General features: G+C 39.9%; 1 protein-coding gene across 1 annotated transcript in view; it reads left to right on the top strand.

Moving 5' to 3' along the window:
• Positions 1–1086: 1086 nt before the first annotated feature.
• Positions 1087–20375, top strand: part of LOC308334086 (E3 ubiquitin-protein ligase rnf213-alpha-like) — a gene marked incomplete at its 5' end in the record, with an annotated part of 41155 nt that continues 21866 nt past the window's right edge. The window contains 15 exon segments of the mRNA XM_080790674.1: positions 1087–1143; positions 6881–7703; positions 10236–10350; positions 11735–11924; positions 13310–13499; positions 13680–13853; positions 14040–14192; positions 15953–16587; positions 16848–17007; positions 17104–17321; positions 17551–17688; positions 17860–18018; positions 18132–19386; positions 19700–19884; positions 20038–20193. Of these exon segments, the coding sequence (XP_080646800.1) occupies positions 1087–1143; positions 6881–7703; positions 10236–10350; positions 11735–11924; positions 13310–13499; positions 13680–13853; positions 14040–14192; positions 15953–16587; positions 16848–17007; positions 17104–17321; positions 17551–17688; positions 17860–18018; positions 18132–19386; positions 19700–19884; positions 20038–20193 (4608 nt within the window).

Below are 20375 nucleotides of genomic sequence, written 5' to 3'. Positions count from 1 at the left end.
ACACACACACACACACACACACACACACACACACACACACACACACACACACACACACACACACACACACACACACACACACACACACATACATACTGTATGTACATACATACATACATACATACACACACAGTGAACTTAATTTACCAACCGTTTCGGATGCGGGGCGGCTCGCCGGAATCAGGCTGGCACACTGTGTGCGTTCCTGTATGTCTGGAACCCACCCCCACCCCGGGACTCCCCGACACGGAGTTGCACCACTCACTTCACACGGGTGTGATTTTTACCTTCCATTGAGGATATAGGAGAATTCCAGGGGAATTCCAGAGGATGGTTAATTTTAGTTTCATTTTTGACTCAACTGAAACCAAAGCAACAACAACAAAAAAGGCAAAAGCAAAAGCTGTGTTTAACCATAGAAATATGTTTTACACACACACACACACACACACACACACACACACACACACACACACACACACACACACTTAATCTTAATAGCCTATGGCAGTGGTTCCCAAAGTGGGGTCCGGTAGGCTACTTGAGGGAGTTCCAAGGGGGGCCCAGCTAAATGATCATTTGGAACCAAATTGACCCTTATGGGTCTGTAACTCAGAGTGTACAAATGGAACCGGCTTAATTTTGTACGCTCTCAGAGTTAAATTAGCATTGATTTTACAATATAAATTGGGGGTCCCAGAGATAGAAATGCTATTAAATGGGGGTCCGTAGACTAATGCATGTCAACTACCTGTCAGTGGGGAGTGTTGGCTGATGAAGTATTAGGATGTATTAGGATGTTAACATCCTATCCTAATACATCCTAATACTGGGGGGTCAAATTATGACAGGCAATTCCTGCTGTCAAAATATGACCCAAAATATGACCCCCCAGTCAAAAAGTGTTTGAAATAGACACTCATGCTTTCCAAGGTGTGATTCAGGGTCCTAAGGCTGAATACAAAATGAATATCAACATCTTAAAACCAAAATGTTGAATTGTGGGTTTGAGCTCACATGCCCTTAAGGCGGGGGGGGGGGGGGGGGGAACTAATAACTATACCTGTCAGTGGGGAGTGTTGGCTCATGGGAGGAGGAGTAGGACTGGCCGGCTGCAGCTTGGAGGAAGGTGAACACATGAAGGTGAGAAGGTTGAACAGAAACCACTAGGCTACCAGCCAGCGATCTGTTGGGAATTAATTAATAATTAAATTACATTAAACCTGCGCGTTCCGTCTCAATGTCTGTAAACAAATACATTTCGGATGAGTCGCTGACCCATACCGACAGTCCGAGTTAAGTCTGCACAGTTTTCAGAAGAAAAAAAAATGACCCACTCTCATCTTAAATTAAGGCCATGCCGTTTTCTGGAGCCTACTTTAACTCAAGGAAACTCAGATTAATCTTTGACACTTGGCAGTGAAACCACACCCTTTGGCGATAAGTCAAGTCAGTTCTTCAAAAACGAAAGCTACATGCATGCAGCTATAAAATCAATTCAAATGTGACCCTACAACACACATTTCCAGTTCGACAGGCTACACCATGAGGAAGTTCAGCAGAGGCTGAGAGGTACGCTTCGTCGTCTACCACTTTATCTAATTTAAATAAATATTACAATATATATCAGGCCTAATTCAAATATTTACAGGATCAATTAAGTGATCAATCACTAATTTAAGTCGGATGTTTCTTTATGTTAAAAATCATATCGCACGTTGACAGGCTAATTGCAAGTGCTGGTTACAGATTCACAGCTGATTAGCTGAAGATTATCACTATGTTTTTACAGTAGGCTATGCTTTGGTTTAATGGTTGTGATGCAATTTCATCATACAGGTTCATCGTTCAAGATGTTTTGCCCTGAATGTGGGTGGCAAGCTGAACCATCACATAAATTCTGCTCTGAATGTGGATTTAAGTTATCTACTTTACTTGCCCAGAAGACTCAACAGGCAAAAGGTAAGGCGGCAATCAAAAGTATCCTACAATGTCGCCATAGGTGTAGGATTGTGTCCATGACTGAATGATGTGTCTGATAGATTAAACTGTTATGAAATGTTAGCTAGGTGGAAAAACAACAAACAAAACATGAAATTCCTGGTTGATATTATGACAAACAATTAAACTGCCTATTGAGAAAAGTGAGACACAAATTGATGTTCTAGTAGGCAGGTCTGTGACTGTGAGCTACACATTCTCTGTTGCAATAGGCTACAATGCTACATCCTTCCACTTTCTGACACTTAATAAGCTGATACATTAACAGAAACTCTTAAAGGACCACTTTTCAACCTATCTTCATATAGGTCCTCACTAATGATCATGATAAAATGGCACAATTTTTTCTACTCAGTCTGTGTCTCATAGGAGGGCTGTGGGTAGTTCAGAAACCCGTCCACCAGTGACATCATCGTTAGGCAGATTATTTTAAAAACTATACTTTTTCACAATTTTTAGATTTGTATTATCGTGAGAACTGAGAACGATGGCTTCCATTTTCGCATTGCAACTTTTCAGGACTAGAAAGCCTGCAGTTTCTATAGCTTGGATTCCCCATCAATGATTTCACTGGTGGACGGGTATCTGAACTGCCCACAGCCCTCTTATGAACACAGAGTGGAAAGAATTGTGCCATTTTATCATGATTATTAGTGAGGACCTAGTATATGAAGATAGGTTGAAAAGTGGTCCTTTAACCAATTAGATTAATCCCTTAAAAACAAAGCGTACTGTATCTGTTAAGAATCAATAATAAAACATCACAATAATATAACAAACGAGAGGACCCAAATAAAAGTACATTTACAAAGCATGGCAAAAGTTCACAATAAGGTATTTGTCTTGTTTCTTATGACAATAGTGCCATCTTCTGGCTAGAGGTGAATCTGGTGAGCAGTGTTTATTAGGGGAAATTATTAGGTCAATCTGGGCAAGTTTTCAAAGTTGCTGATGTATGAGGTAGGTGGGCCTTATATTTTGATGAGAAATATTTGTTATGGAAGGTATTATATCAGTTAAAATATACCCAGGTTTAGTGATGGTGTGGGTTTAGTGTTCTAGGGTTAAGGGGTGGCTAGTCTCACATTCTCACTGTGATATCTGCTGTCGGGCAGAAACCAATGTTCATTTATCAGGAAATAAAAAATATACATATAGGCTATATACAAAATGAAGAAAACATATATTTTAAAACCTGCCTCATCAAAATTTGTATTGTGACTATTTATTTGCCTTGGATGTCAGCCCATCAGTCATTTTTGTCATTTGTTACATGAATTCATCCATCAGATGTGACAATCTCAGTGTCTGGAGAGGAGAGGCCCAACCAGGAAAATGGGGACCAGCTGATCTCAACGCACAACACCTCCACCAAAGTACCAGAGGACAACGATCAGAATAAGGTGAAATGGCTCAAAATGTTTTGTGACTGATTGATTCATTTGATTATTTTTAATTTTTGTGTCCTGTACACAAAGTGTCCAACCCTCATGGGTTGACGCCATTTTACATTTCCAGAATGTTTACAGTATTTTCATATAATACATTAAATTACAGCCCAGAGTTATACAGAGTGTTTCCCCCTATCCCAGGGGGGGAGTGGGGGACATAAAACTGACAGAGAAAGGTCTGAAGGTCCACAGAATGAGAGGTCTGCTCTGTCGGAAATATCGCGAAAAAAAGTTATGGCCATTTTGTATACCCACCATAGACAGCTAATATAAGGCAAAATGTCATCATACTTTAAGTAGCATGTGACATGTCAAACTAGGGGGTATTCATGATTCTGAATCCATTCCAACCAAGCATTAGTTTTGCATAAAAACACTCTTGGCCTAAATTCGGCTATATCCACTTGCCCAAATGTGCTCAAATGTGCTGATCTCATCACATTTGTGATGACGGCTATCACCGTTTTTAGGCCAAGGAGTGTTTTTCGTGCAAATCTAATGCTTGGAATGGATTCAGAATCATGAAAACCCCCTAATTTGACATGCTACTTAAAGTATGATGAAATGTTTCCTTATATTGGTTGTCTATATGGTGTGGTATTCAAAAATGGCCATAACTTCTTTTGTAGGATGTTTCCGGCAGAGCAGACCTCTCATTCTGTGGACCTTAATGACCAAGTGAATAGAAACAAGACAAAAATAGAAACTAGAAAAAAATCGCTGCAAGCAGCGATAAAGGCAAGACCAAGCAGGAAGGCAATAAGCAATAAGAATAAGCCACAATAAGCCATAGAAACATGGAAGACTAAACTTGAGACAGGGTCGGTTATTTATAGTGGGGGGCAGGGTTCTTGAAGACTCATACACTGAGTTGGCGGTGCCAGGATTTGAACCCATGACATTGTGTTGCAAAGGCAAGAGCTCTATACCAACTGCTACATTTTATTTAGAAAAGCATAAATCAAAAGATTAATTGAAAAAAATATGACGCCTCACGTATTTGGAGGGCAATACATCAACACCAGTGTTTTCTATCTGAATCTAACATTGCAATCCCCGCCGGGATTAATTCAAGAATGAATACTATATGCCAGGATATCGCCCCGTTCAACCCTTATTTTGAAGATCCAAAACACTGCAACCGGATCTTGTGTCAGCTTAATGTTGTGTGTTTACTCTCAACCGGTTGTTATTCTCTGCCTGGAGAATGAGAAGTACATGCCGACCAGTGGAGCCTGCCTGGAAAATTACATGGGGGGTCCTTAATGTGGGTGTAGAGCCCAAGTCCCTATACTTGGGTGCTACTGAGCTGGTTGCCGAGGAAGTTCAGCATATGCTCCAGAAACTGATATCCAAACGTTCACTGAGTTTATATTAGATGATATTTATTCTGCTCAAAGTCCTATACTCTTGCATACAAATAAACATAAATAAACCGTCGACGCACACAGGATACAGGTCATCAGAACACAGTCTAAAAACTGTTTGCCTCTGCCACTGGCAACACCTGCACCTCATTATTATTAGGGACAGGGTTAAATACCCTACCTGTAACCATGGCAACCTGAACTTGATTGACAAATGACAATGAAATGTTTAAACAATGTAGTGGTTCAAATCTTACAGTGGGCGTGGATGTGAGACGGCTCAACATAATGTAACCAAATGGACCCCTGTGTTCGTGTTATTTGTAATGTTCAAATCTCGGAAACAATTTCACGGGTCCCTCCCGGTTTGGGTCAGTCATTAAAAAAAATTCTTCACTGAGCGCCATTAGGTGCTACTATAATCGTGCGACGCGCATTACCATGCTCACAAGCTTAGTTTTCCCACACAAACAAGTTAACACGGAGAACAATGAGCTGCTTTCTGAACGGTCTGTGTCTGTGTAGTATAAATACCAGTAAGACGCCTGAGGGGGCGAGGCCGTGAGGCCCAGTGCACGCATCCGTCTGGGCGAGCGCTGGCGCTTTGGAATGGGGGGTAAGATCTTCATTTTATTGTTGGCCTGTTAAGAACTCTAGTTTTCTGCTGCTGGGCGAGGCTGCACTAATAACTTTGAGGTAGGCCCGTCTAGAGTTTAAGTGGACAGTTATCAGTCAAAAGGGAGACATCGAAGAGGAAGGATGGATGGGGAAGGATCAACAGCTGACCTGTTCTGACATTCCATATTACGGAATGTCAGAACAGGTCAGCTCCATATATGGGGATCTAAGTATATGGGCTTAATATTGATGACATCAGGGATCTCCTTTCCTGATGATAGTCATGTGATGTCACATGCTCTCATCCCTGATGATGTCACTTGATGTCACATGCTCCCTCACCTAGGGTGACCAACCAACCAACCAACCAACCAACACACAGACGGGAAATGCGATCTTTGGTCGCAATAAAATCAGTGCTTAAATTAAGTGATTAAAACCATGCAAGGCAACACTTATATCTACTCATAGACTATAGACTCATATCATGATATCAATATTGTAATGATATGTTGCCCAGCCATAAAATGGACGGAAACATAATAAATGATACGTACATAAGAGGATTGAAAGTCCTGCTGGATCAGGTGCGCTGGTTAGTTATTGTTGGCATAGTTACTGTTGGACTTAAAACTGTTTTCATTTACTGATCAATGTGTGGCTGTAAACATTATTATCATAATGGAAGAAAACAGCCTCCTGCTATAGCTATAGCTATAGCTATAGCTGCTATAGCCTCCTGCTATAACCCATGCTGTGTTCAGTGGGTAAAATGGAAATGTGAAATGTCCACTGCCTTGATAGATACGCATGGTGCCAACAGCCTGTTGAAATTTGCTTTATTAAAGGGCCACATTTTTTATCGGAATCTATTGTGACTTGTGAGGAGGATGAGGACGTTTGAGAAAAACACAACTACCCAAAGCATTATGTCTCAAGTCGCCTTCAGAGGCTCTGGAGAAATATTTTCAGCCTGCCTAAATGCATCATCCAGCAGAGAGAGTGGACAGGCCCCTCAATTCACACGGATGTGATTATTTTTGTTACTAATCCCCTTTCCCTTTTGAGGCCTATATACAGCTTTTGTCCTCACACGTCTCAATATTTGCCATTGACACTGAAAGGAGAAATCAGGTCAAATGTCCGCCAAATATGATGTAAATGTGTTGTCTACACAAACATTAAATGCCATTGACAATGAAGGGACACATTGTCCCTTCATCGTCACATTTAGGTCAAATTTCCGCTAAATCTTGTCCCCACACGTGTCATTTTTGCCATTGACAATGAAAGGAGAAATTAGGTCAAATCTGCCAGTCTGCCAAATATGACGTAAATTTAAAAAAACAATCACATGAATTCAGTTGTTCATGAGATGATGTATGATGATGTATAATGATAAGAGCGCCCCTCACTTCACACAGGTGTGATTTTTAATTTCAGGACAAGCCAACCAGCAATGACTCGGAGAAGGCAGCCAGAGATGATACTCCATCACAGGACCTGTCAGACAACACTGCCAGTCAAACCACAGTTTGCAAAACTGCCGCAGCCCCTGAAGGTCAGTTAGTCACTGCCAGGAAGTCACAGGTCACGGATCCGGGGAAGCACGAAGAAAGGTTGCTTGGCAAGGAAAACTCACCTGACGACAACAACCCTCCAACATGCAGTAGTACCACTGCACCTGTGAGCACACCTGCTGAGCCCTCCTCATCGTCACAGCCTAACATCACATCAGACAACACTGCCAGTCAAACCACAGTTTGCAACACTGCCACGTCACCATGCCCCCTGCAGGCACCCCCTGAAGGTCAGTTAGTCACTGCCACAAAGTCAGAGGTCTCAGACTCGGGGAAGCAGAAAGAAAGGTTGGTTGGCAGGGAGAACTCACCTGACGACAACAACACTCCAACATGCAGTACCACTGTACATGTGAGCACACCTGCCGAACCTTCCTCATTGTCACATCCCAACATCACATCTACCAATGAGGAACCGACACAACAGAAGACTGAGGCTTCACCAAAGACAGATGTAGATGACTGTCCTGGTGAAGAGAAAATAGCTGAAGAGAAGCCAAGCACCGCTCAGACTAACTCTAAACTGCTGTCATCATCTGTTCCCGAATTGTCAGATCAAGCACCAGAACAAACTGGCTCTGTGACAAAGCTGCCTTCCACTGACATCCTAAAGAAGACACAAAACAGAACCAACAACCCAGATGAAGAACACAGGAATGTCACACAGTCATCCAGTAAACTGGGTGGTGAGAATGAAGGCAAAGCTGATGGAGATAGGCCAATTGACACCCACCAAAACACTGAGGTAGTTCAAGTTATATGTTTTTAGCAACAAGAGCTATTCATAGAGTACAGTATATATTTCAAATCGATCAAAGATCAATCAAAAAATGCTAAATACAAATAAAAACGCTTAGTCTTTTTTCACTTTAGTAACAACTGATTTGTTGATTTTGTTCACAGGCTAAAGACCCTAAATCAAAGGGAGGTGCTGACGCACAGCTGGAGAAACCAGGTCAAGAACAGGTTTTGGGAGGTGGAGATGTCTCAGTGTCACCTCCTACCCCCTTATCTTCCCCTGCCAATGAGAGCAACTTGGATAGCAGTCATCTGGTGCCAGCAAGTGCCATAGAAAAACACCAGCAGCCACTACAAGTGTAAGTAGGACTATAACATTTACCCTTAGTAACCACTGTCAGCCAGGGTCCTGTACGGGTCCTGTTAGAAACCACCACCCGCCCGTACCCGCAGTTCTCTAAATCTGACCTGTAATAAACAGCAGCACAAACTTAATTCCACACGCGTCCAGACCCGCTGGCCGTCACCCAAAAGCAATCAAAACATTAAAAACACTTGATTGAACTACAGCTGATTGTCAACAGTAGATAAAGTGGTAGGGTTTTCTATGAGAGGGCATGAGTGATTATGCACGGTGCTCTAGGACCTAGAGCAGGGGTTCTCAACGTTTTTGGCTGGGGACCCCCAGAAATGCTTTGACCATGTATTGCGATTTGAAATCACCATTTGGACCCACGGTCCACTTGTGATTTATTCATTTCCTAATGTACCTGTACCGACAAATTACATTGTAGGATATGTTTTATACAGTATGTAACAACAAATCTAATCCTACCCTGAACCCATGCAGGACTCTGCTCTCAGCATATATCTAAAGTAAACATTTTAAATTTGCAAGAGTTTAAATGACCCTACCAGTGAATGTTTATTCCATTGACTATGAGTCGACTAGTTGACATCACTGTCCACCATTTTACAAAGCATACTATACTATGTTTGAGAACAAATATTGTTACACCCTTTGACCCTTTTGACATTGTAGGCTGCGCCTGATCAGTCAGAGTTATTTTTAGCACTACTTGTTTTTCTTTGCCACTAGTACTTTCATTGCATGCACACTTGCTGTCATTGCTGAACATTTAGTCCACTGGTATGATCCTTTATCGTTTCATTGTGTGTTGGAACTGGATTGGAGTAACAACTGGATTACAGCACTTACATATTTGTTTATCCTTCTACTTATCCTGAACAGATTACATGGCACACATCAGACCATCAACGATTATGTAGCTGTGAACTTCCATGCTGTCGTTTCCAAACAGTTCAATTTGGATCCATCAAAGGACAAGGTTTTCCTAAGATCTGGATCTTTGTTTGGAGACTGGACCAGCAATGGCTTGGAAATGTCAGACTTAAAGTAGGTATCAGTGATTCAGAGTAACTATAACTGCAACTATAGCTGTTTGTGAATGCGCTAATTTAATAAAATGAAATCTCTCATTCTCAAGTTGTATGCATGAAAAAGCATTTACATGTCATGTCAATGTTTGAGTTTGAGTGTTCGATTTAGTCTGGATTTTTCACATCTTTAAAAATAACGTCATGTATTGCACAGGCCCCTGGGAGATGGGAAGTTCCGTATTGGAGGGCGGCTCATGCTTCCTAAAGAGACAATCAAAATATTTCCTCATGGCATACCTTACAAATACGTTGTATTGAAACCTAATGGAGTTCATTATGATGTGAAATTTGAGGCCATCTACTGCCAAGACTCAAATGGATACGTCAACAGGTGCTTGTCCATCAAGCAGGATCTTTTGACACTTGAAGGTATTTTAACATTTTGTATTAGGACTTATTTTTTACATTTTATACTATCTGAAGGGTAGTTCGGACCTACTCTACCACTGTCAAATGATTCAGACTTTTCTTACCAGGCTACTATTATGTTTCAGTGCAAATATTCAGAGATTGATTAAATTACATTAAAACATATATTTTCATTTGGGAATGTTGCAATTAGGGAACATTGCAAATTGGAAATTAATGCCCAACCCACTTATAATATGCACTAGCCTACCCCTTACACACGTTGTACTCATCTGTCTGTATCCCTTTTATGCCCATATACAGTATGGAGTACTATTTCAGATGTGCCCAAATATGGAGTCTAGGCCGTATTCAATAACAGTACATTTGCAGATTTGCGGTTTTATCTATTTTTGGGAGATCTTCTGATCCGACAGACTTCCCACTCTGCACATCATACCCTCTGCCCTCTGTGATATGCATGCCGAGTTTGAATTTGGTCGGTCAGACCATTCCCGAGATACGTGAACTACAGACCCACAGACAGAGGCATAAACTATTAAATTAATTGTATCAATTTTTGTAATTTAAAGGGGAATGGCACCAATTTGATGATACAATCCATCCGGATCTGAAGACAAGTATTCCGCTAATCTGGGATCGTGCTGAAGCCGGTGTAATAAAGGGGAGAAAGGAAGCTGGAAATGTGATGCTGGAAACCATATTCGATCTTCTTAGAGAATGGAATAAACCAAATGTGGAGAATTTCTTCTTTCAGCTGCGACAGTTTATTTTCACATACAGCTGGCCCATGGTTCATGATGGTGTTGGAAGCTCACGCTCATGGGGTTTACAATATGATAACCACGAGGTAAATATGCCAAAATTACTCATTATTGTTATATAACGCAAGTCCTATAGGGTACTATGATTGAGTACATTTTTTATTTAATGAATGAAATGAGAAAACAGCATCAAAATACTGTTATTCTATGTTAATTCTTTTTCTGTTCTTTTACAGGTGAAAGTGCTACTGAGAAATGTTCTTGAGAACCACGTCATTCCAAACAAGAATGTCCTCTTCCAACATAATCTGCAGGCAGGAATAATTGCTCTGCTTGTTTACAACAGATATCTGAGGGACTTGATCAGCACGGAGCAATTGTCTAATCTATGCAAGTTGCTTTGCCTGCCATACAAAGTTCAACACCATTTTGACACCTACTGGAATGATATCACAAGTGCATTAGAACACCAAAAAAGGTAATTAATTAACAGCCAAGTATTTAACAATGGTTATCTGGTATGAATACTGTATTAACTCAATGGGCTTTCTCTCTTGGTTGAATTAAATATTTTAAACATATCATTAAAATACTCTTTATTTAAAAATGCTGAAGATTTGTGGTGTTTTAAGTGATATGTAAATATCTAAAACACATCAAATAAATCACCAATTGCAGTGTTGCAGAAGAGGTAGAGGGGCTGTGCAACTTGGCTAGATTAAGGGGCATTGAGACATGGATCCTGCTCATACCCCTGACCCACCTGCTGAGGGGACAAATCAAGCCATTTGAACCGGTTCCATGTGTCTTCTCGTCCGAACCTAAAGAGAGCAGCGGAACAAAAGTCTACAGAGATCTTGAAGCTAGGTGCGTTATAAAAGCATCCTCTGTGTAGGACTTAAATATTGAAACAATCTTACTCGCTATCGAGACACTCACATACTGCTGAAATGCTCTTACATTAACTATTAAAACAGGTGCATTCATATAAGAAACGCAATATTTGTCACGTTTGTCATATACACAGTACACACCCATACAGTATGAAATGAAAATATTACATTACAATAATATTAAATATGTGCAAGTGTTTTACTTTACACGGGTCATTTTAGTTTTATAAGTAATTTTACTGGCACATAGTGGAATTTCAGTGGAGCACTCGTCTCATACATGTGTCATTACATAAAAATATATTACATGCTTTTAACGGCATCACACTAGGCTTAAGTTAATACAAACATACTGTACAGAGGCAGCCTTTTTAGAATATGCCCATTTCTAACAAAATATGTTTGATTTGGTTAAATGTAGGGTTGAAATGAAGCAATTTATATTAACTGCATATCCACTAACTAAGCTCCCCCTTTCTTATGTGACTATAGGACTATGATCAAGTTGATGAAACAAAACACACATTTGGCTAAGATTGATGGCCTACTTGTGCATTCCTGGATGTCTCTGTTCAGTGTGGATGATCTAATTAGCTATCTAGCTTTCACATATGTGGATCTCTTTAACATCCTTCAGCGCCTACTATGCTGTTTCAAATCTGGAATTACATTCAATTATGTGGTAAGTGTTCTTGTACTGTATGGTTCTTTGCAAAGCTAAATGTAGATTTTTTTAAATGTATCCTCAAGTGATGCCCAGGCATATTGTTGCTCATCTGTTTAATTATCCAACAATAAGTATTGTCTTATTAAGATCTTCTTGCTTTCTAGGCACTGCGAGACTTGGCCTCTCACCTAATCCAAAGAGAAGAATCTCAGAAACGCAGGCAAATGCATTTGATCTTTTTTGGGGTGTAATGTGTGTGGGTGTCTGTTTTGCATATCAAATAATTTGATATCTTTAGGGCAAACACTGAATGATCTTGTTTTCTCCCTTAGTTATGAGGGTGAATACGGAGAGCTTTGCTTGACTGCTGCAGTGAATGTCCTTCGTATGATCAGCGGCAACATAGCGGATCCAGAGCGCTATGATGTTCCGCTTAAGTACCTCAAGCTCGTCTGTCTGATTGCTGGGAATTTCAACTGCACAGATTCAAAGGTGTCTTACAACTTAATTATTAATACCTCAATTGAAACTTAATTGTTTTTGCCTGTGTGTGTCTAAGCTAATTAATTTAAATACTGCTTGTCATTAACACACTTACAGTATGAGTCCCATGGTTTCAATGAGCAATGTTAAACGGCATGTAATTTAGACAAATTTGATGTCTTGTGAGTCGTGAGGACAAATTATGAATAAAAATATGTGACGTTACGTATGTTGTATGTACAGTATATTAAAGGTGATCATTATTTTGCAGTTAAAGGATAGGATCCTAGACATGACAGTAGGGGAGACACTGGAAACTATGAGAATATGGCGAAGCAAGACTTTCAGTGACAATCTGCTAAAGGCATGGGGTGGTAAACAGTTTGCATCAGCAAAAGAAGTTGAGGTATGCTACATATTCCTTTTTATTTGATGATCTATCCACCCTTCTGCTGTGGATATAATTACAAATATTTATATTTTGCATACTAAAGAAAATCATATTGTCCTTTGCTTTCAAGGTTTGGAATAATTTAATCTCCATTTCCTTCAATCATGAGGAACTCACGGCATCTTGGAGAGCCGCCTTCTTGAAGGATTTTGAAGCTAAATTAAAAAAGGTAAGTTTGACTTTGTGTTTGCCTTTGCATGGCCTGACATGTATAGCTTCTGTAACAACTGTCATCCTATTTATGTACCAGGAGAAGATAAATGACCAGATTGGAATATACTGTGAAAAGATGGAAGAAATTAACAGTACATTGCCTTTATTGAGTGACTCAATTGAGCAGTGTGCGTTAGAAGCAGTTGCTGTTATTTGTCAGGTATGTTTTGACAAACTTATTTCAACACATGTTGGGTTATTATTATACTTTGTGTCTCACTCCATGTTTCATTGTGTTATTATTACTGTATAGGATAAATCTGGAAGGAAGGTTGATTCTCTGCTGAAGAAACATGATATAAAAAGGTTTGGGAAGATGTTGTCTGTGATCGTGCTGAATTCATGGCCCACAAATGCTAATGGAGGAGACATTGAAGGGGAGGAGCTTGTGATGCAGCACCTTCTCAACTGGCCCATAGCCAGAAACATCTTCCAAATGAAAGGTGAATATCTTAGCATTAGCATTAGATACTATATACTGTATTGACAAACGTGGCATTTAGAGAGTCCAACCTACTGGAAGTAACTGGATACTAAACGTTATGTATGTATTTATTAAAATGTACTACAGTACTAGATATTCATTCTCTTATCTTAATTTTTTAACACTGCTCGCTTTGCAGGTCCAAGTGGAAAAGTGATTGACCAGTTGACGAGTGATGCTGTGGTGAAGCTGACTATGGCCAGTACAGCATTCAAAGCAGTGACAGAGAAGTTAATTAATGGGAACATCCAAATTAAAACACTGAACCAGCTCCTCCAGAAGGAACGGGAATTCACTGAGCTTCTGAAGATAGGTGAACACCATAACACTTTTCAAATGAATATCTGATGTTCATGTTGTGGCAGGATATTCTGTGTATCACCTCTGAAGTTTTAAGTAGGACCATGGGGACCACACAAGTTTGGATGCAGTTGTTTAAATAACTGTGTGTGTGTGTGTGTGTGTGTGTGTGTGTGTGGTTTATTTCTGTCTGTCTCAGATAGCCTGTGTGATGATCGTCGCTGTAAGGATAACAGAACAATGAGGATGCTGCTGAAACAGAGGAAAGAGGAAGCTGAAGCTGTCTGCAAGGATAAGGAGTTGGTGAAGGACCTTCTACAGATCTGCCAGGACCTTCCAAAACATGTGAAAGGTAAACGTAATCTGACTATTTATCAGTATGTTATCAGTAAGGCAGAGTGGATATAATTCATATATGTTTATCTAAATCTAATCATATACCGTACTTACGTAGGAATATGTAACTTTCATGTACAAGTTACTTTGATTTTTGATATTAATTTAATCAGACACGCCCCCGTCCTATACAAACCAATTGTAATCATGATAGATTCATCAAAAACTCATCCTTGACTGATATTGTCCTTCTAATGCGTGAGGGTGTTGCAATGGGTTTGTATAGGGAGTGGCGGTGTCTGATAAAATTAATATCAAACTATCCGGGGTGCTCACAAAAGCCTGAGTAGTAGTATAAAATGACCCCAAACATGTTTGAAAGTGAAATATGATATCCCTTTAACTCTCTGTAACCCAATGACAACCTACAGTAAACGTACCCTTATACCTAAACTAGTGAAAGCATGGTATGGGGTGCTAAGGGTGGCAAATGCAATATCTATCAGTTAGTGCCACTTCTTGGAGAGAAATGAGACAGACGTCACTTTCAAATTTGAGCACTGCAGAGGGCAGGTGTGTATGTCTGTGTAGTTGACTGTTATAGACCTCAAGGCAATTATGCTTCAGCACTGTCAAATAGGCCAACATATATGTGATGTTGTTACCTGGCAATTGGTTAACTTTTGGTGAAAGAGCCTGCATATATCGGTATTGGTTGATAATATCAATACAATATCGGAATATCGGATATCGGCAAATGTATCGCACAACCCTAAATACAGTATGTGCTTCTAATGTTTTTCATATTAGCGGTTCTCAAATTATTTCATGTCATGGGCCCCCAATTGATATATGTATTTGGGACCCCCATATACACCCCCATATACAAATCAACAACTGATTTCCCCCTGCGGGATAATAAAGGTATCTATCTATCAAAGATTTTGACGAGGTCACGTGCACTGGCCATATATGGAGCGTGTCTTGAGTGTACAGTGTTTGATGAGGTCATATATGGAATGTCAGAACAGGTCAGCTCCATAATTGGAGATCTAAGGGTGGCAGCGGTGGCAGTGTCTTTTTTTTGTCATCAAAGTTTTTTAATGATCTTACAATAAAGCATACAAAATACACATGACTTAAAAAGACAAGAAAAAACAAACAAAGAACTAAACAAAACTAGCAGTCAAAAACTACAGCGGTGGCAGTGTCTTGAGTGTACAGGGTTTGATGTAGGGCCGGGCCTTAATTTTCACAAATAACTTTGGGGCAGGCTCGTCTAGAGGATAGGTATCAGTCAAAAGGTAGACATCGAAGAGGAAGGATGGATGGGGGAGGATCAACATATGGAATGTCAGAACAGGTTGTGACACATATCCATATACTAATATTGATTGATGACATAATTTACTACCGTCCCTGATGATGTCATAGTGATGTCACGAGACCTATGTCATAGTGATGTCACGAGACCTGGGCACAATATATGGGGGCTTTCCCCATATATTGGGGTTTTACTATCATCCCTGATGATGGTGAGTGACAGATTGAGTGACGATTGTGAGTGAGGTGACAAACGCAAGGTTTCATAGTTGACTGCAACCTTTGGTAGCAATAGATTTTAATGCTATATAAAAATGTTTTGCTGGGGACCACCTTGAACCCTGGGGGGGGGGGGGGGGGTGTATGTGTGTGTGTGTGTGTGTGTGTGTCTGATAGAACCATAATGAATTACTAACAAATGTATTTTTATTGTTATATCACCTTAATCCATAGTTGACTTCAAGGGTCTAAATGAAAAACTTCAACACAACATTGAGCTGCTGGCCCTAGATGACTTCATGGAAGTTTACAGACTTGACAGAGAGAGTTCCACAGTGACTGGCGTAGTCACATACTTCAACCTCAGTGAAAACACCCGTAAGATGACATCTGTACTACATTCCATCAAGGAGAGCTTCATCTTCCAGATGTGCTGGAAGAACCAAGTGGATCATATGTCCAAAGAACGATCCGAGCCTGACACAGAAGAGGCAGAAGAACTTGATGGTGATGGAAAAGAAGATGTTTACACTCTAGATCAGATCTACAGTGAGATTTTCCTGAGCTGCTACAACAAGTATGACATGATTTATCAGTGTGTGAAAAGTGGTACGTTGTCATTAGAAGATGTGGACACCACCTTTGAGGTCTACAAGGGACGCTATGATGAGATGAAGAAAGATCTAGAAATCATGTGCGGAATCAACCAATCTGATGATGGGAAATGGATCAAAAAGCGTATTATCCAGGTCGAACAGTACCATGATCTTCACCTTGCAGTGGAATCTGCCAAGATAATTATGGAAGTCAGCAAGACAATATGTCCTGATGGAGACACATTCAGTGTTCTGCAGAAATTGCTAGAAATGGTGAGTAAATGCACCCAGGAAATGCTACTCTAACTGTTAGTGGTCAGTGGAGACATCCTGTCTGGTTCAAATTGTATGGTTGTATGGTCAGTGGTGACGTCCTGTTTGGTTCAAATAGTTTGGTTGTATGTTTCCCCTACACTGTCTCCATCTCATCGTTTTTGTTTCAATTAGTTTTATTGTTTTACCGTTGATAAAGCATACGTTTTAATTTCCTGCATTTATTTACTTTATAGTAAAAATATACTTTATTTTTTCAGGATGAAAATGACTTCAAGAAGAGGAGTTTGAATTACATTGATGCACCTTTGCTGGCTATCAAAGATATTCTTAAAGACATAACTGACATTCGCAAGAAGTGTCTTCAGGAACTCAGTCTGAGCAAGAATTTCGTGGTGTGGGTTAAAAACACACTTAACGGTAAATATATTTTGTGTTTCAGGAAACTCCCATGTGTATCACTATCAGCTATGTGGGAAAGTGCACCAATGAACAGTACATTATGATTTATTTCAGGTATCAATGAGCTGAAAGTGTTTGTTGACCTGGCATCCATTTTGGCGGGAGAGAATGACTTGGATGTGGATCGAGTATCTTGTTTCCATGATGCCGTCCTTGGCTACTCTTCCATACTCTATGGACTTGAAACAACTTCTGACTTTCAAGACTTCAATAAGGCCCTGACGAAATTGTGGAAAGCACTTGAAAATGACATGGATATACCAAAGAAGCTGGTTAGATTAAATTCTAAAGACATTGTTAAATTGGTTATATGATATATCTAAATGTTTCCTCTCATTTGACACCTGACCAAAATGAGTACTAAATTTAAATCTAAAATGTCTAATTGCTGGTACTACTGTAATATTTTGCATTTATCTCCTGGCTTCAGCATTTGGTTTAGCTAGTGTCAAGTGTTCTTGACCTTTTCAACTGACATTTGTGTTTGCCGTACAATTTCAGCGAGATACAGCACGCCAGTTGGAGTGGTTAAAGACTGTCAAAGAAAGCCATGGATCTGTTGAACTTTCATCTCTGTCCTTGGCAAAGTCCATCAATGACAGAGGAATATACATCATCAAGGCACCAAACAAAAAAAAGGTAAGATTGTAAAGGTAAGATTGTAGCATCAGTAAACACTAGCTACAACATAGCCTGTGTTCAGATCTACAATGACCTTTTGATGATCTTACAATCACAATCAACATTGTACAAACCTCTGAAAGTCCTTTATGGTCACATTAACTTGTTTCATGTCATAACCTCTAATAGCTCAGTGTAGAGACTGCCCTGAAACTGCAAATTCCAGAATGCCATGAAAACAACTTGCGCACCTATGACTTAGAAGACATCAGAGAGTTGCAGAACAAACTCATGCTTATGTCTGGGAGAGGTGAACAAAATCAGAGTGAAATAGAGTACTTTGCTGAGGTATAGTAGAATATTTACATTTGCCTATATTATTCATACTATTATCCATCATACATTATCACACCCTTTTATCACAGACACTTTACAAATCCTTATATCTGCTCTGTCCTCAGGTTTTTGACAGTGTCCAAAGACTTACCCAAGCATTTGTAGACCTTTATTCTGCAGGAAACCCACTTTTCAGATGTTGGGAAGCTAGAATTAACTGCAACACTCTGCATGACCCTTGCATTATCATGGACTTTAATATTGGTAACATCCAACAACAACTAACTGGCAAGTTAACTGAACAGCTCACAGCACTGTGCAGGAAGATGGAGGTGTTCTTAGATGACTGGCAAAAGTTCATGGACACACAGAGATCTGAGCTGTACTACCTCAACTATTTCACTGCAGAACAGATAGTCTACCTGTGCAGTGTTCTGGCTGAGACAAAGGTGGATGCAGAAATAGAGGACAAGGCTTTGATGATGCTCTCTTTCATTAAACCAAATTGCTCTGCATCAGATGTTTGGCAAACATGGAAGAAGTGTCACAGTCTACCTGATCCTGACAATAGGCAAATGAAAGACATCCCTTTTCAAACTTTCTTTGATCACCTGGAAGACAACAAAGATAGTAATTTAGCTTGTGATAGCCAGACAGAAGATGTTTGTTTGGGAGAATTGGAAAAGGTGTGGAATGCATTCATGAAGAGCATGGGAATCATTTCCCAGGATAGTTTGGATGTAAGAATTTTAGGACGTCTGTTAAAAATGCTAACTGATGCAGAATGCCAGGCTGATGATGGATGGGATGAGCCACTGCTCTCAGAGACTAGAGATAATGCAGTCAGAAGAAAGCTTCCAAAAGGCCTCTCCTCAAAGCAACCTAATCTCATCATCTGCCCACGTGATGAGATCCTGGCTTCTAGCATCTGCTTGTACATGACAAGTGAATATGAGCGCATGCCAACCTATGATGAGGTTCTCTTGTGTACTCCAGCCACGACATATGAGCAAGTAGAACTTTTCCTGAGAAGATGTCTCACACCAGGTTATCTGGGCCAGAAGATCTACACAATTCTCTTTGCAGACCAACTGAGCTATGAAGTTAGCTATGCAATGGAAAAGGCTTTTCAGAAACTGAGTTCACAGAGGAGACGCGACTACAGACTGGTGATCTACTGCAGTGCAGACAGAGAACATGTCTACATCCCCACAGCATTTAGTCAGTACAAAACAGACTTTGTTCCACATGCGCCTCTAGAAAGCATCCAGAGCTACCTGTCCACACATTACTCTGTTCCTCCAGATCAGTACAGCGCAGCATCCGTGTTCAAAGGTGGACAGTGTGTTGGGATTGTTTCTTCCAGACGAGCAGGTGTTGGTAAGTCTTAGTTTTGTCCATTTTGTCCTTAGTTTTGTCAACCTGAAATCATAATAATTAAAAGTAATAATAATAAAATTATAATAATTATAAATAATAAAAGCAGTTAATTAATTCATTACTTAATTGGCAGTTAATTGTTATCATATAGAGCAGTGCTACATAAAACAACATTATCAGTGTCATCACACACACATGCTGCATACATTTTTAGTCCATAAAACCGATCATTTAACAGCTCATGATGATTGATACACTGGTAGCAAATCCACTTTGATGCCTTTAAGTTAATATGGTCATTCAACTGTTACAGGTAAATCCCTCTATGTACAAAGGTTGTACGAAAAGCTAGAGGGAAGTGTCCAACATGGAGCTGCATTTAAGAAATGCATTCGTTTAACTGAACCTGAAATTGATGAGCACAAGCTGCTTGAGCAATTGTACGATACGCCAAGAGACAGCGGCCACAAGCTGTTTCACTTCGATGTCACATCCTCGGTAGGGCCTGTTTTTTCTCCTACCCTTGATATTTAATATAATCATATGATGCAGTAGTTTTCTGATAACCCTAAATAAATTATTACGTTTTTTTCCTATAAATTGTACAAAGCCATTTTGAAAATGTTTAATGATCCAAATTGTTCCACCCAGGTGCGGAAAGGCTTGAATGATTTTTTATACAAGCTGTTCTTTCTGCGGTATTTGATGGATTCTGAGGGATCGATGTGGCAATGTAGCAACAAACACCTTTATGTCACTGAGTTACTAGAGTCCACACAAGAACAGCCCAGATATGACACCAGACATGTAAGTTCAGCCATAGTACTGTATATCAATATTCTTTTACCATTATGTTGGCTTCTTTCCTCTAACTATACCACCAATACTAAATTTACTGGTCTCTAAACAAGGGATTGAGAAAGAGCAAAGAAAACATGACAACAGAAATTTGATTACTGAAATGTGATTATCAACAGCTCTTTTTCATC

Source organism: Protomyctophum bolini (assembly GCF_963924005.1).
Source record: "Protomyctophum bolini genome assembly, chromosome: 19".
Taxonomy (NCBI): Eukaryota; Metazoa; Chordata; class Actinopteri; order Myctophiformes; family Myctophidae; genus Protomyctophum; species Protomyctophum bolini.
Note: the sequence above shows the minus strand (reverse complement) of the source record. Positions and strands in the feature narration are given on the sequence as shown.